The sequence below is a fragment of the Cuculus canorus genome, chromosome 25 (assembly GCF_017976375.1).
Source record: "Cuculus canorus isolate bCucCan1 chromosome 25, bCucCan1.pri, whole genome shotgun sequence".
Taxonomy (NCBI): Eukaryota; Metazoa; Chordata; class Aves; order Cuculiformes; family Cuculidae; genus Cuculus; species Cuculus canorus.
In genome coordinates this window covers 5,416,617-5,437,927 of record NC_071425.1, presented here as the reverse complement: position 1 = coordinate 5,437,927, position 21,311 = coordinate 5,416,617, and the positions used below count along the sequence as shown (strand labels likewise).

General features: G+C 48.7%; 1 protein-coding gene across 1 annotated transcript in view; it reads right to left on the bottom strand.

The window, feature by feature from the left end:
• The window catches only part of LOC104067500 (uncharacterized), a 32,095-nt gene extending 17,353 nt beyond the window's left edge, over nt 1–14,742 (bottom strand). Inside the window, exons 1-19 of the mRNA XM_054088028.1 lie at nt 14,605–14,742; nt 10,653–10,721; nt 8,865–9,112; nt 8,540–8,762; nt 8,069–8,214; nt 7,825–7,936; nt 7,533–7,660; nt 6,559–6,647; nt 6,158–6,302; nt 5,660–5,742; nt 5,064–5,178; nt 4,726–4,890; nt 4,334–4,437; nt 3,884–4,065; nt 3,521–3,727; nt 1,672–1,895; nt 1,242–1,365; nt 883–1,080; nt 537–540 (exon numbers count right to left, since the gene is read on the bottom strand). Of these exons, the coding sequence (XP_053944003.1) occupies nt 537–540; nt 883–1,080; nt 1,242–1,365; nt 1,672–1,895; nt 3,521–3,727; nt 3,884–4,065; nt 4,334–4,437; nt 4,726–4,890; nt 5,064–5,178; nt 5,660–5,742; nt 6,158–6,302; nt 6,559–6,647; nt 7,533–7,660; nt 7,825–7,936; nt 8,069–8,214; nt 8,540–8,762; nt 8,865–9,112; nt 10,653–10,695 (2,540 nt within the window). The 5' untranslated portion in view covers nt 10,696–10,721; nt 14,605–14,742. The remainder of the gene's footprint in view (nt 1–536; nt 541–882; nt 1,081–1,241; nt 1,366–1,671; nt 1,896–3,520; nt 3,728–3,883; nt 4,066–4,333; nt 4,438–4,725; nt 4,891–5,063; nt 5,179–5,659; nt 5,743–6,157; nt 6,303–6,558; nt 6,648–7,532; nt 7,661–7,824; nt 7,937–8,068; nt 8,215–8,539; nt 8,763–8,864; nt 9,113–10,652; nt 10,722–14,604) is intronic.
• Nucleotides 14,743–21,311: the final 6,569 nt, after the last annotated feature.

Here is a 21,311-nt window from a genome sequence, read left to right as displayed (position 1 = left end):
GTGCAGTTTGTGTACAGAAAGTCCAGACACTGCTAGTGAAAGGTCAGGTCTGACTTGAATGATAAAAATCTGTCCATGAAGGAGGATGAATCATCTGCAGTGATGCTCTCTTAATGAAGAAGAAAAATCTGGTCTGCTGAATGTCAAACTCTTGCCAAGGTAGGAGTGAAGTTGTGGAATCATAGAAATACAGAGTGGTTTGTGTTGGAAGGGACCTTAAAGACCATCTAGTTCCACTCCCCCTGCCATGGGCAGGGACACCTCCCACTGGCTCAGGCTGCCCAAGGCCCATCCAACCTGGCCTTGAACCCCTCCAGGGATGGGGCAGGGGGAGGGGAGGGGAGGGGAGGGGAGGGAAGGGAAGGGAAGGGAAGGGAAGGGAAGGGAAGGGAAGGGAAGGGAAGGGAAGGGAAGGGAAGGGAAGGGAAGGGAAGGGAAGGGAAGGGAAGGGAAGGGAAGGGAAGGGAAGGGAAGGGAAGGGAACTTGTAAGGATGAGTGAATCAATGCCTGAAAGACAAAATAACACTGGTCTTACGTTTCTATAAAAAACAGAAAGAATGGTTCATAGCGAGGTGGACGGATACATAGGCAGACTGATAGGTAAATAGATACACAGACAGACAGATTAATGAAGAAGACTTTTTTCTGCAGTATCTGAACAGGATTTTTCTCCTTGAGGTCTGGGATTTTGAGCTGATGGCTACTTAGGTAAACCTCAGAGAAAGGCAGAATGTGGGGAATTGAAGCAGATCTTAGTACATGGATTCAGGGTTATTTTTCATAACAACTCATATAATGGTAGAGAGCAAATGGGTGAACAGTTCTGCTGTGGTGCTTTGGCCTCAAATAGGAGCTGGAGCTCAAATCCAGCTACTCCTCACTCCCACAAGAGCACAATGTTGGTGGTGTGGAACATCCTGTTGGCGAGTCGGGGTGGGCTGTCCTGGCTGTGTTCCCACCATCCCCCACGTCTTGTCCACCCCCAGAAGTGGAGTAAGTTGAAGTCCTGAAGATGGTGGGATCCACAATGCACCCCAATAGGGAATTTGCTGCCACCAGACATTCATCCAGCTGGACCTCTGCAAGTAGACAAGTAGAGGAGGAACACAACTTAGTAAGGGAAGACAGTGTGACTGACAGTTGTACAGGAGCACTGGGAAAGGGGGATGTGGGTCAATGGTGTCAGCAGTGGATTTGGTGGGAAAGGCCCACAGCATGACTCCTCCCAGCAAAATCTTACCAGCCTGGTCCTGGAGCCACCTACAAGCTTTGGCCTTCAGAAGCTCTGACCAAGACACCTTCCATTTATACTGGTGCAACCAGACCAACGCCAAAACCGTGGCCCAGGCAGTTGGCTGCACCACCTGTGCGGGAAAACGCAACAATCAGGGAAAGAACAAAAAAGAAAGATCAGATCTAAACCATCATGTGGAAAAAGTAAGGCCTCCACACACACACAGAAACTCTCTAAGCTTCTGAAATCATCAAAATCAGAAAGTTCCCAGGTATCTCTGCTGATTCCATTCCACAACCCCCACACCCTCCTTCCACAAGCAGACGGGGTTTATATCCTGACTGCTTTGAGCTCTTCCTCTCATTTCAGCTCAGACTTGGAGCAGAGTAAGGTTCAGCTCATGACAACGCCCCACTTCTGCCCCTGATCTGCTTACCTCCCTGGGCCTTTGTCCCTCAACATCAGCCTCGCTGAGCCCTAAGGCAGAGGACAGGGCTGCACTGAGGGCCCAGGAGCCATTTGCTTTCTGGAGTGCCACCACTACCCTGAGCCCGGAGAAGTCACATAGTCTTGTTGACAGTGGTGAAACTGTCCAGTCCCAATTCACGTTGAATGCTGGTGGTTCTTCCAACACTTGCTCTTCAGGAGGAAGCTCCTGCTCTGGAAGACAGAAATATTCACAGTGTTCTATGAGATAGGCAATGGCTTGTAACCATTAATTCTGCCTTCTCCATGTATTGTTCATGGTCCTCCTTCCTCTCTGGGCTTTCCCAGTTTTTCCCAGTCCTCCATAAGCATCCTGAACTTTTTCCAGAATTCCCAGAACATCCCCAGGTCTTCCTAGTGCCTCGTAAGTGCCCTCAATTCTGACCTATATGCTTCAGTTTCCTCAGAGTAATCCTCCCTAACACCTTTAATCCCTCCCATGAGCATCACTGACGTTACTCCTTCCTGCCATTTCCCCCATGAGGGCTCATGTTCACCACGGAGGGAAGGACCCCACAGGGCGTCCTTTCCATCATCCACTCTTGAACCCACCAACCTCAACCTCAGCTCTTCCTTTTCACATTCCGTGAAGTAAGACTTCTTTGGAGCTACAGCAGAACTGGATCACAAGAGAGCAAAGGTGAGAAGGGTCAAGCACAGCCCATGGGGCACTATAGCCCCCAGCGCGGCTCAGTTCTGGAGCAGATATAAGAGGATTTTTAGGGCAGAAAAGGAAGAGCTCGGGCACAGCGTAGTTGGAGCACAACAGGGGGTTGTTTAAGGCTGACCTAAAGATACACAGAGCTTGAAAGGGACCTCTGGAAGTCACCTCATCCAAATTCTTACTCAAAGCAGCCTGTTTCGGTACCTGTCCAGCCAAGTCTTGAATAGCACTAAGGTTGGCGATTCCTCCAGCTTTTTATTATCATTTTGCTTTAAAAAAAAATAATAAAGAAAAAGATTCCTGCCACCCATTCAGTGTTTTCCAATTTCCTGTGTTCCAGCTCATGTCTGCTGCCTCTAGTGCTGTACACTTCCAAGAAGAGTTTGCCCCTCTCATTTATATTTTCCTCCGGCCAGCCAGTAGTAGGCAGAAATAAGGTATTTTCTTCTTAAAGAAAACAAACCCAGCTCTCAGCCTCTCCTTGCATGCCATATGCTTCAGCCCCATTGGTTGGTGGCCCTCCATGTGATTTGGTCCAACACATCAATGCCTTTGTTGTGACGGAAGCAGAAGCTGGACACAATACCCCAGGGTGCAAGTGGTGCTGAACAGAGAGGAAAGATCACCTTCTTACGCCTACTGGCTACGCTACAGCTCAGGCTGTGGTTGGCTTTCTTGTTGCAAGGGCACCTTGCTGACTTCTGTTCAACAAGGACCCCAAGATCGTTTCCTGTAGAGCTGCTTTCTTGTGTGTGTGTGCCCTGCGCTTGGGCAGCTGGAAAGAAAGGAAGCCTGGATAGTGCAGTATCTCCGCTAGCTGGCTCGTTTTTTTTGCTGAACTGTGTGAGGATGAAGATAAAGACTCACGCAGGTATTTTATGACAAACGTAGTGCTTGTGTATAGAGTTCGGGATAGCTGGAAGAAAGGATTAGGTTTCTTCAGGGAAGTAGTAAAGCATTCGAGTCTTAGTTTCTAGCCGAGAGGTGAGATGTAGGAGTTTGCTTTGTCTATCACTCCATCCACCCCCAACACAATGATGATCAGAAAGCCTGGTGGGAAGATAAATGCTGAAAAGGGAGTTCAGCCCTAGTCCGGCACATTTGAAGAGTGCTCAGCTGAGAAGTTTTTCCTTACCTTTACAGGATGCTGAAAGCTGAGTGAGTGCCCCAGGGTCAGGGCCTTTGCGACTGAGTGTCTCAAGGCAGAACTGGCATGTCTGGACCATCCAAAACTTGGTAGACTTGAACCACATCGGCCTGAAGCCACGCAGCCAGAGCAGCTGGCAGGGAACCAGATTGCAAGAGGGAGAGACCAACAGGGAGGAGTCTGGCGGGAAAGAATCTGGGGAGAGAGACAGGAACGTAGGTTAGACTCATGGGTATTGCAGATAGGCAAGAGGGTGGTCAGGCCTACAGGGCAGGGAGCTGCAGATGGTGAGAAGGCATCAGACCAACAAGTCTTGCTTCCCACTCCCACCTCCACTGTTTCTGGCCTTACCACGCTGCCAGGCATCGCTCTGTTCCATGCGTGCTGCCACACTGCATGTGATGGGAGACAGGACACCCAGGCTGAGGCTGGACTTTACTGCGCTGTGCCAGATGTCCTTCTCTGCCCCGCTTGTCTCCTCCCAGGCCAGTTTCCTCAGCAGGTGCATCACAGCCATGCGATGGACGGGCAGCCTGCAGGGGCAGATGGTCAGTCTTTGGTTCCACGTTGTGAAAGGGCACGTGTCATATGGAATAAAGAGAAGAGGGCAGCGGGGCAGTGGTCACCCAGATCCTCTCCCAAAGTCAGGGAAGAGGGGACAAGAGGGGAACACTGAATGCTTGGATTCTCTTCCCACCTCAGGCTGTAGTGGGAAGGATGCAAGCGAAGAATCTCTCTTATCCTTCCTCCAGACCTTGCCAATGCCACTCTGCCTCGTGGGCAAGCATGTTACTGTCTCACCTGTCATCTGTTGATGGGGACAGTGAGAACCTGAGAGTATGACCAAAGGTCTGGCTGCCCACGTGGTACTGAAGAGTCACGGCTCCCTCACCCACCTCTGGATCCTGGTGACACAAGGGAAAGAGTCAGACAGAAATGTTCATCTGCAAGACACAGGCAAGCCTGGATACCTGGGTTCCCGCCCTGCTCTAAGGTGGTGTATGTCCATGGCTGGAGCAGAAGTAGTGGTATCTCTGGGGGAAAGAAGGGAGTTCACAGAGCCCTGATCGTGGTCTCTCTCAGGTCTAGTGGAGGTGAAGGACTCTCAGTGCTGGGAAGGTGAAGCAGGGATTGGGTCCTTTACTTCTCAGAAAGCCCTGCCCTGAAGCATATAGTTCCTGGATCACTCTCACCTGTGGTTGTCCATGGATCTGGGCATAGACAGAGCTCTGATATCCCTGGATGAACATCTCAGGAGCTTCTCTGATCATCAAAACCTCCAGGCCAGGTGGAAGTTCCCAATGAAGTGAGATCCCACTTGCCAGAGGCTGCAGAGCATGCTGCAGGCATTTCACTGCCTGTTGAGGAAAAGCAGAGAACACAAATTGCTTGGATTCCCTCCCAGTTCTGTGCAGGGGGGAAGTTAGATGAGGTCTCCAAGTTGGAAACATGGTGGGAATTGGAATGCCTTGCATGTCTACGAGAGATGTAGGAGGTATTGAACAGAGTAGAGGGCTAGCTGGGTGATTACCTCAGATGCCATGTCCATCCTAGAGTGGATGCACACGCATTGACCTTTGGTCACCAGGGCCATGGCCTGGGAAAGGTTGAAGCTGCCACAGCTGTTAGTGGGAAAACAAAAACACCTGTAGAGGAGAAGAGAGGGGAGTCGGAGGTGAGATAAAGATGAGAGACACAAAGGACAAGAGTGGTACAGAAGACAAAGTCTGGAGAGGTAAGAATGCTTCTCATTGTAGAAATGAAACTGACCCAGAGCTTTCCTGTTCTCTCTGGGATAAAAGACATCGCCTGCTGCACAGGGAGAGCGTGAGATGGGCATTTGGGTGTGCAGAGCCCATTGAGGTGTTGGAAAGTGAAGGGGAAGAAGACAAACGCTGAGAAGAGCAGGGAAAGATTGGGAGAGGAGGTCCGCTGGGTGAAGAGTACAGACAGTCTTAGTGTATAAGGAAAAGTGTGAGTAGTGGTGTCATTGACATTCCATCAAGGTAAAGAGAAGATCTGGGGCAAACTAGGATCTGGGGGAATGTCTGAAGAACTCTGACAGTTAGAGGGAGAGGAAGGTTGAGAACTGGCATGTTAGGGGACAGGAAGAGGGCCCCCCATTACCGGTGTTTGTCCCGGTAACGGCAGACCTCATCCATGACAGCTTCTTCTTCATTGGAGATCTTTCTTTGGATGAAGATGAAAAGCTGAGAGACAGAGGAGGGGAAAAAAAATTGTGAGGACTGGGCACCCCAATAGAGGAAAGACTCTTTCCCAAAATGCGGGAAGCATTCCCAGTTTGCTCCCTCACCCTCTCACACCCACTGGACTTGGAACAGGAAAAGAGATCATGTGTCTCCTTCCATGAACACCAGGACACCCCTTACCCCAAAGAGGCACCTTACAAAGAAGCTCCACCTTCCCCAAGTACAACAAATTCCACACATGCCCTCCCACACTGTCACCTCCAAAGGTGGAGTCACTTTCTGCCCACAGCCACCCCCGCAGCATGCCAACTCCCAGTGCAAACAGCAGCAGAACTTCTCACCCTGAGCCCTGACATCTCCCTTTACCCCATTGTTCACACGCATTCCCCTCCCCAGAACCTCTTGGCCATGATACCTGGCGGGGACGCCCAGGAAGGAGAGGAGTGCTATAGATAGACTTGAGGAGGCCCAAGAGGTCACAGCCACCCAGATCAGGGCAGATGGAGGAGATGTGCCCCACTGCATTGTCCATGCTTTCCTGCGTGTATTCCACACTCTGCCTGTGGGAGGGCACCCAGAGAGTCAGAGGTGAGGAGAACCTGGCCCATGGACCCCTGACATGGCCCCTCCCTAGAAAAGCCCTATCTCACTACCAGTGCTACAGAAGCACCCTGAAAAGAGGACTTACCCTCTCACTACACCAAACAAATCCTGCCCCAGAACTGCCCTCCAGCAAGAGCTTGTCTTGTAGCTCCCCTTTGAGAAGTCATATTCTACTTACCCTTTGGACATGCCCGATCATCAGCCCCAACTCACGGAAAGAAAGCTTTGAAAGTGGCCCCAAAACTGTAAATGTTGAAGTAACAGCCCAGAGGCAAACTCTTGAGGAGGAAGAGCAGTGTGTTCTGGTGAGAGATGGAGAGGTAGGCAGAGCTCAGATGGGAAAGCTAGACTGAGTGTGAAGACCATGGGAAGACATTTGCCTCTATCCCCACCACCTGGTCAGGACCAGTGTGGAAAATCATAGAATGATAGATTAGTTTGGGTTGTAAGAGACCTCAAAGTCCATCCAGTTCCAATGCTCCTGCCATGGGCAGGGACGTCTCCCACTAGATCAGGTTGTTCAAAGCCGCATCCAACCGGGCCTTGAACACCTCCAGGGACGGGGTAACCACAACTTCTCTGGGCAACCTGTTCCAGTGACTCACCACCCTCATCATGAAGAATTTCTTCTTAATGTCTAATCTAAATCTTCCCCCTCCCAATTTAAAGCCATTCCCCCTCATCCTGTCACCACACATCCTTGTAAAAAGTCCCTCCCCAGTTTTCCTGTAACCCTTTCAAGCATTGCAAGGCTGCTCTAAGGTCTCCCTGGAGCCTTCTCTTTTCCAGGCTGAAAAACCTCAACTCTCTCAGCCTGTCCTCATACCAGAGGTGCTCCAGCCCTCAGATCATCTCTGTGGCCTCCTCTGGACCTGTTCCAATAGTTCCATATCCTTCTTATGTTGTGGACTCCAGAACTGGATGCTGGGCTCCAGGTGGGGTCTCACCAGAGCGGAGCAGAGGGACAGAAACCTTTCCCTCACCCTGCTGGCCATGCTTCTTTTGATGCAGCCCAGGACATAGTTTTCCTTCTATGCCACAAGCGCACTTTGCTCGCTCATGTTGAACTTCTCATCAATGAGAACCTCAAGTCCTTCTCCACGGGGCTGCTCTCAAACACATTGTCCCCCATCCTTCATTGAAGTGGCAGATTGCCCTGACCCAGCAAAGACCTCCTCTGTTGATACCTGTGCATCCTGGAAGAGGCTGCGGTCCATGAGAAAGAGGAATTCCCCATGCTGTCCTGGATTGAGCACCACCTCAGGAAAGTTGGGTGTCAGCGTCACCATCACCACAGGATCTCCCAGAAGAGATCCTAGAGTGTGGAGGGGTGAAACAAAGAGGAGTTTTAGATTGAAGCCCCCTTGCTTTTCTCTACTTTTGTCCTCCGCTCTGATCTGTTGCCTGAAAAGCCCCTCAGAATCTCCCAGTCTCTCCAAAACCCTCTCCCTGATGCCCACTTCCACCTTTCTGACTCACCAGGTGGGCCTTTGGGATCTCTTCTTTCCACCACAGCACTGAGAGCGTGGGACCCTCTGTAATACACCAGCAACTTCAGATCCTTCAGCCAAGGTGATGTCTTCAAGGAGACCTGAAGAAAAGTAGGGTATGGGGAGGACAGAGAGCCAAATCAAAGGACTGAGGAGTCCTAGGGAGCATCGGCAGGCTGCAGACCCCTCCCTCCTCTGCCCCTGTGGGACTCTGGCCTCTGGCAGGGCCAGACCTGGGCAGATGCCTGATCTGGAGCGGTGTATTGCAGAGAGGTGTCGCAGCCGTTAACGGTGACATGGGACACACCACGGGCTGATTTCAGACAGATGCTGAAGTGCAGATTTTCGGAAACCGCCTCCTCCTGAGAAAAGAGCCATTCTGCAGGGAGAAAGAGGTGTGAGAAAGTGAAAGAAGTGACCCTAGGACAGCTATGGTGGGACACTGCCTCTCAGTTGTAGGGGCGGAAATGTGGCATCTGAGGGGTCCCTCACTGTGGTGCTTAGGGGAGTGGTGGTAGGATGGTGCTTTGTGCAGGGGACTGTGGGGATCTCTTGCTGTGGGATACATGGGGAGACTTATGGGGTCCCTGGCTGTGAAGCACAATGGGGAATGTTCAGATTCTCTCGCTGAAGCACATGTGTGGACAAGGGGTCTCATCCCCAAGAGGGCCTTTGCCCATGGATACATGTGGGGAATCACTCACTGAGGTCTTCCGTCTCGGGGATGAGCTCTTTTGGCCAGCAGAACTGGGCAGCTCCATCAGGATGCAGTGGCAGCTCCTGTACATAGCACAGGTTGATGACTACCTCCCCGTTAGGAGGCAGGGTCCCCAAGAAACAAGCAAACACAGGACCCCAAAGATCTCTCTGCTCCTGCAGGTATCTGAAATTCTCCATGCCTGAAATGGTTTTGCACAGCTGCTGGGCCTGCCACAAAGGGAGGAAAACGCATCAAGGAGGTTCCCACAGGGTTTCATTCTCCCTCTATCCCAAACCCTGGATTGCCCCCTCCCACCACAATCCCAGTACCTCCTCCTTCTCCCAGAGCATTGCTTCTATACGAGTGTCTCCTGTGGTAGCATAGAAGGAGTGGACGACAGTGTCTGAGTCCAAAGGGAAGATGAACATAATGTCTCTTGAAAATTGCTGTGTATTGCGGAAAAACAGCTCTGACACCACATCAGCCACAAAGTCCTGGATGGTTACATTTACAGTCACATTTTCCAGCTTCACTTGAGGATGGGAAGAAAAAAAATATATTCCCTTCTGGAACAAGCCTGAGGGAGACACAAGAGCTGTCAGACTCCCTGGTTGCCACTAGGAAGATTTAAATGTGAGGTGTCTGCATGTAGTGGGAAAGAGTTGTGTCCAAATCTGCCACAGAAATGCCAGTTGTAGAAGCTGACAAATAGTGATGAAAGGTCCCTGAGGCTGCCAATGTGATTCCCTCAGATCACAGTTCCTCATCTCTCTACGCCTCTTTCTGTCTAATGCAGATGGCAATTGGCACCCTCAGATCGCCTACTATGCCATTGCTTTGTTTTAGTTCATGCCTACCACAGCAATAGGAGGAGTCTGTCTGCCCCCAAGCACATAGCGTGGAGCTTCATCAAATGGCAGGAGGTGCCCTGTAGCTCCTCAGCTCTTCATACCATATCTCAGAGGCAGATGCAGGTCCCATCATCTGTTTTGAGACTAATGTTCCGAAGTGCTCAGCTTGATTTTCAACTTCAGCAGATGTGCTCCGTATTTTGGGCTGCTGGAAGGGGTCCATATCAAGGGCACTTAGCACAGCATCCAAAGAAGAGTCATGGAAAGTCATTTCACCTTTTCATTGCCAGCAGTGAAGATGTTTTTCGCTGGCCTCCCTTTCTCACCTGTCGTACTTGTAGCGTATGGTTTCTGTGAGACTAACAATGAGTAGATCTGAATTTGGTTGGAAAATGGCTTTGGTGACCCTCTGCCTGCTGTGACAGCAGCCCCGGGGAAGGCAACCTTCTCCATACCTTTGCCCTTGGTTTGAGGTCTAATTTTAGGGACAGGTTTGACATCAACAGAGCATCAAACCTGATGGTAAAATGCATTGCAGTAGTTTCTTAGTAAGAATGGTGGAACACTGTAGTAGGAATACAATGACACTGAGCAAAGGAAGGTGGAAGAACTTCACAGAGGTTGCTGTGATGGCTTGGAATGGGGTGGGGTATGGGAGAAGGAATAGTTCACCTGGACATGACGCGACTCGCTGATAAAGTGATATACCTATGTATCACTACACAGTAGGGGATGATTTAGGACCACCGTAGAGGTGATGCAATGTCATAGCACTAAAGAGCGTTGCCCTCCCATCCCACAGCAGCAGACATTTCTTCTGCATCATCCTCACATTTTGTGATGGTTTCTCTGGAAAGCCTTATGCACTATAGGTGAGATGAATTACACTTACAAAAACACCTTTGGCTATGCCAACCAGAAAAAGTGAAGGCTGACTAGGGAAGGCTGACAGGTTTGCCCAGGGAAGTGGTGGCTGCCCCACCCCTGGAGGCGTTCAAGGCCATGTTGGATGGGCCTTGAGCAGCCTGACCCAGAGGGAAGTGTCCCTGTCCACGGCAGGGGAGTTGGAATTAGGTGATCTTTAATGTCCCTTCCAACTCAAACCATTCTATGATTCTATGACTAGAGGCCATGCCCCCAAGTTCCCACAACATGGTGAGATGTGCCTCTGTCAGCTGCCCAAGGAATCTATTCCTTCCCACACTGCTCTCCCAGCTCAAATCTTCCCCACTGCCCACAGATGCCACCCTTCTGGCCCCAACTCACCCCTATACATATACTGTTTGCTCAGGATGCCAAGTTTCCTCATCTTGACTCTTTGGTTGAAGACAGCTTCTGTGTGGACATAAAGCGACCTATGAGGACCTCATAAAAAAAATCCTGGGCATCTCCATCCTCCATTCCTGAAAGATATGGAGCTCCCTCCCCAACAAACATGGACCAAGATGACTCCCTCTTTCCTCATATCCCACGTGAGGGTCATTTTTACCCCACTCTCACTGATCTAGTTGCAGATTAGTAGGACACAGGCCTGAGGTGGGAACTGCTGGTGTCAAAAAGGCCTCCTGGTTCAGTGGGGTGGTGGTGTTTAATTCAGATTAGAGAACAAGGAAGGTGAGAGCAACGATGTGTCACAGCCTAAAGCACAGCATGAGTTTGGGCCTAAACAGTGATAATTGCACCTGGAGAACACCAGAACCAATGCTGACAGAGGAAGAAATGGGCAGAAGGGTGGACAGAGAGAGTGGGCAAAGCATGGTCTGGGAGTATGGGTGGAAGAACGTGTGGATTTGTGTGAGGAGAGTGGTTGGATGGTTGGAGAGGGCTGTACTTAGTGGCAGTAGGAATGAATGGCAGAAAAAAGTAACTGGAATTATCACTTCAATCAGGGAGGGGAACAGATGAATGAATTTGTAGTTGGGATGCATGGATGGACAACTAGGGAAGTGGGGGCAGAACAGTGTCAGAGGAATTGATGAGCAAATCAAAAATGAAGTTGTGTGGAATATGAGGGAGAGGGTGATAAAATGGGCCTGGCGTGTGACTGCTCTATTGGTTAGGCACTTGAACCCACCAGGTCTGTGTACAGGTCCATGTATTAACTCTTCCAAGAGTGAACAGAGCTTTGACTCAGTCGTCCAAACATTGGACAGCAGGGCCATTTGCAGCAAGGAGCCCTGGCACAGGCGAGTGGTCCTTGCAAAGGTGAGGCCATCCAGTCTAGCTGTCTCCCATAGGTCCTGTGCTATAGACACTGGCATCATGTGCCCGTCTTGGAAATGACAGGACATCTAAAATGATACCAGACACCCATGTTTCAACAACTAAATCTCACTCCTAAACTTAAATAAGAGGAAGAGCTTCTTCCTTAGTGCAACAGTAGGATTCGGTTCAAGATTATGATGTATAGATGCAAATATTTGAAATAGATACATTAGGATTAACTTCCACCCCTCTGCAAGCAAGTTTGGCAGAGGGCACAGAAATAGGGGAGTGAGAATGGGGGAACAGAATAAATGAGGAGTGAAGAGAACGTGAGGGGAGATAGAATGAGAAAGGGATGGAGGGATGTGCATTCTCAGCTGCAGGGATTCTGATGGAGGGGTGTTGTACCCTGAGGAGTCAGTGGCCCACGTAGCAGTTGACCTGCAGAGGCACAGCACAGGATCATACCATGCTGTCCATACTGGGCTGCACAAATCCCACAGCTGCAGGAGAACCTCAACCAGCTCGCTGTGACGGAGCCAGATCTGGACCATGCGCATCGTCACTTGCTGTATGGGGGTCAGAGGCCTGATCCATGCTGCACAGACCGGGCTTCTGAGGTTCTCAGCATCTGAGATAGAAGATGATCTTTGCTGTTTGCTCTTTCTTCATAGCGTCAGCTCTAAAGAATGACGTTTCAAATGATGCTTCACAGGATCTGAGTGTCTGTCTTGTTGGGGTCCATAACAAACCAGCACTCACCCCCTGGGGTGCAGTTCAGGGGTCGTGGGGTGAAACACTTTTCTGGGAGAAGAATAATGAGGAAGAACAAATGGAGAACCCAACTGGCCCCCACGCACAGTGGGGCAGGGGAATCAGGAGGCACTTGGCTCAGGTGGTTTTCCTGAGGTGGGAGGGAAAGGGGGACTCTGAATGTCCCAGCCCAGCCAAAGTGTTAACGTGTCCAAGAAACACGGGGCAGGGCAAGGAAAAGGGAAGGGAAACAGATTCTGTGTTTGGCCCTTACTGACAGGCTCGGAGTCGAGACAGGGGCATTTGGAGCCCAAGTGTTGGCCCTGTGTGAGCAGCACAGGGGAGTCCCGGCAGCAGCTGGCAGGGTCGGGGCACAGAGTGGCTGGTGAGAGGAGTCAGGGAGCTTGAGGACCTCAACGGGGATGGGGCACAAGCACAGCAGCAGCATCGTTGTGCGGCAGGAAGGGGGGGGCCAGTGAAACAGACCCTTCTCATCTTCATCCCTCACCCTGCAAACAAGGCTGGGGCAGCAGAGGCCCCAGGGAGATGGGGGGGATCAGCCCCCATACTCTGCTTTCACAGTGGATCTGCCCAGGAGCTGCAGGTCAGACTGCACTGGGGACTGGGCAGAGCCAACCCTGATTCCTGGAGACCCACCCCATTACCACAGGATTAAACTGAGGGCTCTGAACAAGATTTGAGACACGGTGACATGACTGTAACGATGCATGCATAGTCTTTCGGTTTATCTGTTCAACTTCTTGCATGGCAGCAGCAGAACTCATCAGTCCAGGCTGCCCTGGAGCTGGATTTGATAACCTTAAAGGTTGGACTTGAATTCCTTGGAGGTCTTAATAATTCTATGAAAAGCAGAGCAGAGGGTGGAAAAACTATCTCTAAAAGTCTCTCTAACCTCACACCCAGAGGAAGCGGTGCCTGGTCCTACTGGTGTCTCCCAGGCAGGACAGCAGCACGGAGCTCAGTCTCAGTTCTGTGCCAACACAGCCCGAAAGACCTGAACTCACGGCCTCTTTTTCCTCACGCATGTAAATCACAAACAGCTCCACAAGAACCAACATAAGTTTTTCATGTAAGCCTGGGATCTGTGTGGAGCGAAAGCAGAGGAAAAAGTCAAAGAAAAAAAGAGAGGAAATAGAGTCAGCTGGTCCAAACCTGACACCAGGGCTTGGACTTTGCTCACCATCACATGGAAGGACAGCTATCGTTCTCCTTGTTTTACTCATATGTCTCTGGTGCTCCCAGAGACTCCCACCTCTGCTCAGCCATCCCTGCTCTCAAATTGTACTTTGATAGCCCTCTGGATTCTGGAGCACCTTTTCCTCACAGGAATTCCTGGGGAGGCAGTGCCTACTTGATCACAGAATCACAGAATCATAGAATCACCAGGTTGGAAAGGACCCACTGGATCATCGAGTCCAACCGTTCCTAACACTCCCTAAACCATGTCCCTCAGCACTTCATCCACCCGTTCCTTAAACACCTCCAGGGAAGGTGTCTCGACCCCCTCCCTGGGCAGCTGTTCCAGTACCCAATGACTCTTACTGTGAAGAATTTTTTTCTGATATCCAGCCTGACCCTCCCCTGGCACAGCTTGAGGCTATTCCCTCTTGTCCTGTCCCCTGTCACTGGGGAGAAGATCCCAGCTCCCTCCTCTCCGCAACCTCCTTTCAGGCAGTTGTAGAGAGCAATAAGGTCTCCCCTCAGCCTCCTCTTCTCCAGGCTGAACACCCCCAGCTCTCTCAGCCGCTCCTCGTAACCCTTGTTCTCCAGCCCCTCACCAGCTTCGTTGCTCTTCTCTGGACACGCTCCAGAGCCTCAGCTCCAGAGCCTTGATGAAACCAAGAGTTGCTAAACTGATAAAAGACTAAAGACATGATTCGTTGTTCATCGTAGAAACCCTGGTTTACCAGCAACTGCTTTTAAGGAACCTAATAACAGCATCCATATGCCTGCTCATCCATGCTCCTGCATTCTATTTTCTGCCAGGTAAGAGACTGAATTTACAAACATCACATTCCATGCGTGTGCCTCATGGTGAATTTGGACCATACTGTCCTCAACCTTAGAGATCCCAAATGTTTTGGTGCCAGAACGAGGCAGCAAACGCAGACACACAGACACCTCCAAGCTTTTTCCAGGGTAGGGTAAACACAGGCAGACAAATGCAGACATGCGCACAGAGCAGCTCTGCAGTCTTTCTATGCTGAGGAAGGAAGGATGGATGCACGGGCAAACTCACCATGTAATGGCAGACTGGAGCGGGAGCAACGAGCAGACACAGGAGCAGCCCCAGACTGAACTCTCTCAGCTGCAGCACGAAGGGATGCTGATAGGAGGGGAAGAAGGAGGAGGAGAAAGAGGGTTGGTCTGTTCAGGAAGCGACAGAGATGGATGGGAGCTGCTGTTACTGTCGCAGTGTCTGGGCAGAATCCAGGAAAGGGAACGGGCAACTTACATTGCAAATCTGAAATTGTGTTTGAACTGCAGATGCTGTCCTGACACAGCTTGAATAATCTGTGGCATCAGCGCATGCAAACAGGTCACACTGTGAATCTGTGCTTTCTGTAAGGCAGCTCCTTCTTTTCATAGTAGAAAGATTTGCTGCCTTTCTGGACAATAAGATCATTTCCTTGCAGTTCTGTCATAAAAGTTTGGTCCCACCTTCATTCCCTGGATTAGAGGCACTAACATTCTCTGCCTGCAGTGGCCCAAACTGCAGTACATCAGAGGGAGATCTGTTCCACATCACTTATCACTATGACTCACAGGGATGGGAAGCTCAGGCATTTATTCACAGGTGGCTAGGGACATCGTTTTTCCCTCTGTCCCAAAGCTTTCCATGCTTTCTGATTTTGTTCCATTGAAGGAAGAAACAGTTCTGTGTGTACAGTGGCTCCTTATATGACACAGTGATATTGTTTGCATAAAGCCCTTTGCACTTCCCTTCTTTCTTCATGTGGACTTGGACTACCCAGCAGGAGAGTGATTTGTGGATGAGCCATCACTGTCCTATCTCATCCAATGCAGAGGAAAGAAAACCAGAAAGCTTGTCAAGGGACATCACAGCTAACAGAAGAAACTCAGTGGTACACAGCATGCAGTAGAGAAAACTTTGAGTGAGACAACCTCTTAAAGAAATGGGTGGGTTTTGCCTTAAGCCAGGTTGGCCAGTGCTTTGGGAATGACCATGGTGGTAAAGCCAATCTCTGAGATGGAGAAGTTCTGCAGGAAAAAGTACATGGGAGTCTGAAGTCGACGGTTTATCAGGTGATGGTGACAATAAGAATGTTACCTATTGAAGTCAAGACATAGGTTAGTAACAGGGTGGTAAAGAACACGTACTGGAGTTGATCACTGTCAGTGAAACCCAAGAGGGTGGACTCCTTCACTGTCGTCTGATTCTCCATCTGTACCCTATCTTTAATCGGCTAAGGATGTTCTGAGGGCAGCACACAAGCACAAAAGTTAGTGAGTGTCTCCAAAACCTTGTTCCTGAAAGCAGCCAGTCTTCCCTTGTTACTGGGTCTTTTTCCGAAGAAGATTCACCAAGGCTCAGGAAGATCTCCACTCTGAATTGCCTGCTGTCCCTCCTCACAGGATGCTAAGATGAAGCAACGCTCCAAGTTGATGTTAAACATCTGATGGCAAATGAATCCACATTGTATCACAAGTTTTCAAGTATGAAGCAGTGATCCTTCTTCTCCTTCTGTGTCCAATCTCCAGAGCCTAAAGAGGCAGTTAAAATGAAAGAGGACATGGAGTGGGGACATGGGGGCAGAGTGGAGAGTTAAAAGGCTGGAGCTTCATGCTGGGTGACCCTGGTGTAACGTGGAAGCATAGTCTTAAACCCAAGGGGAGGAAACGAGCAGGGACATCGTTGTGCTTATCCACAGTGTTGGGAAAGCCCTAGGATACAGTCTTTGTAGAGGGTTCTGTTCCTCAGACACGGACATTCCTCGAGTCTCAGGTTTGTCATGGGTGTTGCCACAAGCCCGCACTGGATGATGCTCCCTCTCCACATCACCCTCTGCTCTCAGCACCTCACTGGCGATGCTGAGTACACAGCCCCAAAAGCACAGCTGAACACTCGTGGGGCCCACGTCATGGACACAAACACATGGGAACCATCTATGCAACTCCTTTGTTTTAAAGGAACACATTCCTTCTCCAGACATCCCAGGTGAGCTTTGGCACTTGCACCTTGACCTGGAAGAACGTTGCTGATTCTGAATCCCAGCACTGAATTTCACTCACTTGTTCATCTGCAGGAACACATTTTGCCAGGGATGAAGTCCTTTCCCTGTTTTCACACATCTGTAGAACATTTGTCTACATCTGAGCTTGTCACCATAATGCCTCTAAATGAGACTGAAGAAATAAGGCTTTTGGAGATCTTCCACTTCTGACTTTCCCTTAGGCCATTTCTTCAGGAAGACAGGACTCCTGCCTGCTACTCGCTTGGTGAGATCTCCTCTGGCTGTGGTGCCGTACCAACTTAAAAATACAAGTTATTGTCCTCAGCCCAGGCATCTACTGCCCTCCTTGCGTGTGGGATACCCAACCGTGGCCCCAACTGACTGTGTGTCTCTGGATGCCTTATGCCACACCTGCCAGCCCAATGCAGTCACCTGGGACACCCTAAAGAACAGCAGCCCTTGAGGTGCTCCTGAAGTAGCTTCATTTCAGGTGAACCACCCACCGGTGGTGTTTGCTTCTCCCCATTGACCACAGCGCGAGCTGAGATAATGGGTTGAGACTCGACTAAATATCACCTTCCTCAAATCACAGGTCTGTGCTCCACTTACAACATAAATCTTCTCAGCTACTTCTTTTTCCTTCACAGATAACCCCCACCTTAGTTCTGCTCCAGTTATCAGAAGGTTCCTGCATCTGCACATAGTCCTGATCTACACAAATGAAGTGAAGCACTTTAAGAAGTCCAAGAACTTTTTAATCAGCCCCATGGTGACATAATCTCAAAACTGCTAATTATAATTATTCTCTTTTGAGTGACCAGAAGCTTGATGTGATTTGAGAGTTTGTTTTCTTCTTGACTCTCAGCCCACTTGCCATAACAGAGGCACCAGGAATCCTACAAGGGAAGGTCGCTGGAGTCTTCTGTCGGAGGTGGGTTTGCATCCCCTGCTCTGAGCAGAGCTGTGCCCCATTGTCTGTAACTCAGCAGTGACATCTCGGAGATTTGTGAAGCTGGATCACAGGAGCAGCTGCTTGCTGGAGGTATTTACTCTTTCTGCCCAAAATACTGAAAAGACAGCAAATTGCATGTGCTGACAATGAGAGTGTAAATAGAGAGGGGAAAGAGTATTGTCGGGAAACAATATTGTCAGGAAAGAGAAAAGGACTTGGAGATGTTTCCTTGCCACTTGTAATGTGCCTTCCTTAATGGGAGCTTCAGAGTTTGGATTGAGAGCCCATCGCCTTCTCTTCTCTCCCCCCATACCTGTGCAATACTACTGGGTTGTTACAGAAAATGAGAGCGGAGAGGTCTCTACACTCTGAGCTCTGGATTTTACAAATCAGATTTCCTACCAAAAGTGGCCTCCTTGTCAGTCTTGTGGAAACAACAGCGATTTGCAAGCAGAAAACAAGAAAATGGTTGTGAGGATTTAGAATGCAGTTCTTCACTGAAGCTGAGGAACTAACTGCAAGGGGGGAAATTGCAGAATCTGGGCAGAGCATTGCCCAAAGGCAATGGAAAAATGCAGCAAGTTCTGGTCTCTACAGTTCTCTGCAATTCTAGTTTGAGAGTGCATCACCAGTTTAGGGAGGGGGGGAAGTAACAAATTGCCCCAATTTGTTCTCCTTATGCTTCTCCTTGTAAGAAATTAGAGGGGTTTGTTAGCTGAATCAAATAAAGGCTTGTGAAGGTAATTTAGGGGATAGGATTGCATTCCCTGCTTCTCAGGGTTCAGCTCCACTGTGTTATTGTGACATCGAGGCTCAGGGTGGAGCTCGTCAAGTTATACCTGAAAGGAGGGACAGAGCCAGGCTCTTCTCAGTGGTGCCCAGTGACAGTAACAAAGGGATGCAGACCCAGGTACGAACACTAACAAGACAGAAATCAAAAGTCCAAGTGGTAATAGGATAGCTGGAACCTGGCAAACAAAAAGGGGATTTGGAACAATATGCAGGTGCGTGAGAAGCTGTACCTAGCAGGTACAATCTGTAACTTTTTAATAGAGAAATTGGTTAATCTTATGTCAACCCCAAAAGACTGGAATGAAGTCAAGAAAATTTGCATCCTTAGCTTACCTTCGGGTATTTAAATACTAACAATCATGCCTGCGGGAGGAGATCTTAGATGCAAATAAGGCAGATCCCACTTATTGAATATTTAAGTAGAAGGTAGACGTGCACTTGTGGATATTTTACTATGAAGCCATAATGAACCAGTAAGAAGAGTGTTCATAGCTTAGTTCTTTGTTTAAATGTGTCTAAATACCCTGTTATCAAAACGACCAGGTGTGCTGACTGTGGAAGAATGGGTCGGTGAATGAGGGCATGATTTAATAGCAGTGAACAATCCAGGGTTTGCTGTCTGTAGCTAGGCCTGACCTTGAGATAAGATAAAAGGGAGCAGAATACAAGAATGTGGAATCCAGCGCTGGAAAGTCCCAAAGAGTCATGATGAGAACTTTGTATCTGCCCCTTTCATGTGCTCGAGGGCATCTAACCAATTATGTAGCAGCACAAGGCGCATGAACAGTGGGACATGGCCAATTATGATTTGTTTTGTTAGCGCGTGCATTATTAGGATAAGTATATAAGAAGTGTAAGGTGTATGAATAAAGGAGAACGATCATACTCATATTGAGACTCCATTGTTACTCCGGGTCCGCCTCCCACTCCGGCAGCTGACTATGTTAAATGCCCAGCACCCTTTTCTGCTCGGAACTGAATAAATATAAATATCTCGACTATGTGTTAATTGCACACTGGATGAAGAACACAATTTTGAGACAACAGTAGGATCAGAGGCAATTATAACAAATAGAAACACGAGAGATTCTGTTGGAACATAAGAACTCTTTTTGGTTTTTGGGTGACTTGAGCACTGGAATAGTTTCCAAGACTGCTTGTAGCGTTTTTCTCCTTGGAGTTATTCAAAACTCAACTGGACGTGGTTCTGGGCAACTTGTTCTAGGTGACCAGACTGATCAGGGGGACCAGATGACCTCCAGAGGTCCCTTCCTACCTCAAGGGTTCTGCTACTCTGATTCCATGGTTCTATGAATCAGCTCACCCCAACACCTGCTCATGAAAGCGATGTGTCCCAGCAGTGTTATCAGGAAAGTTCAGGGCGTAATTATTCCCTAAGCTGCAAGACAGGCGTGAAATGTAGGACTAACTGGAAGTATAAAATGTGGATCTAGAGAAAGAAGGCTTAACTGAGTTACTCCCTGACAGAAACAGGTAATGTGGGAGCCAATGGAATTTAGAGGATAGATGGCTTCAGATATTGATGTTCTCTGTTTGGGATGACTGAAGAGAAGAGAGACATCATCAAAAAGGAGGTGAACTTTCCAGTTAATGGACTGAACTTCCAGTACAATGTTCATCTCATGCTAAAATAAAGCCCTAAAATGGTTCAGAAGACACACAGAGTGATTGGGAATTCCTAGCTTTGGCTCTGGGAGTGAGAGGCTTGAGATAATAATCAACTGGGATGATTTGCAGACTGCTGATAGAATCCATGCTATTTCCTCAACAGACTACTATTTCTTCCCCCTCTTTCCATGAATATTTATTAAGGGGAATTACTAAACAAAAAAAATTGTAAATAAAATAATGTATTAATATTTTCTCAGGGAATACTGACTTTATGGACAAGAGTTGTTCTACTGTCTTTCACTATGTTTCTAAAACATGATGAAGAGACCTTGTACGTCTTGCTGCCACCTGGAAACTGATGCAGGCTGGTAACCTAGAGGAGTCTGGGAAGTCGTTGTTGTTATGTACTATCAATATAAGAAAATGTAATTAAAAAGTAGGGCACTAAAGCTTGTACTTGTCTGCTAGGTCAGGAAGCCAGCCTGGAAAACAGGAATTAGACAGAAATGTTAAGGTATGCTTAACAGGCATGTGGTGCCACAAACAAAGTAGGGAAGGATCCAAATCTCATCTCATCATCTAGGGTTAAAATCTCAACAATGAACACACACCAGTATACAACAGTAACTCTGAAGTTACTAAATCTCTGCCCTTGACAGCGCAGGGAGTACTGAGAAATACATGCTCAGACAAGCAGCAGCCTGCAGTCAGGTGGGATGAACCACAGCCAGGATGTCTGTGGAATAGGGTATGTTGTCTCATTTGGAATCCACCCCAAAGGTACTGCAGTGTGTGGGTTTGTAATGGATACCAGTAAGAATGGTATTCAGATTCTGTAAGATATTAATGAAAATACCATTTTTTGGAGCCGTTATTAAAAAGGGAATAGTAGATGCCCCTTCAGATGCTGGAAATGTGCAGTTGTGAAACAGCAGATGGGCTGCTAGCCAAGGTACAGCCGATTGCACAGATCCTGTCAAAGGAGTAATTCCCCTACATTATGATATTTAGAGCTCTTACCAGATTTTATTAAGAAGTAAAAAATGCTGTTCATGATTTCTACTGTCCAGTAAAAGGATGTCTACAAGAGAACATACTGCTCCACTTTTAGATGAAGACAAGAACTTGCTCATGGTGTCATCACTGGTGCCAGGTGGGAGCTGCCAAAGGCTCCTTCATTCTGATTTGCACTCTGTTTATCCTGTGGCCAAGTGACATGTGCACCACTGGCAGGTGCCTTCTCAGGTCAGCTGCTGTGTAAGCTACTTTGGCTTACAATACTTTTCCAGTTAGGACCAACATACGTACAACGTGACTAGGTTTTCATTTCTGCTTGTTGGAACGTCTTTAAAATTTTCATTTTCTCTTTCAGAG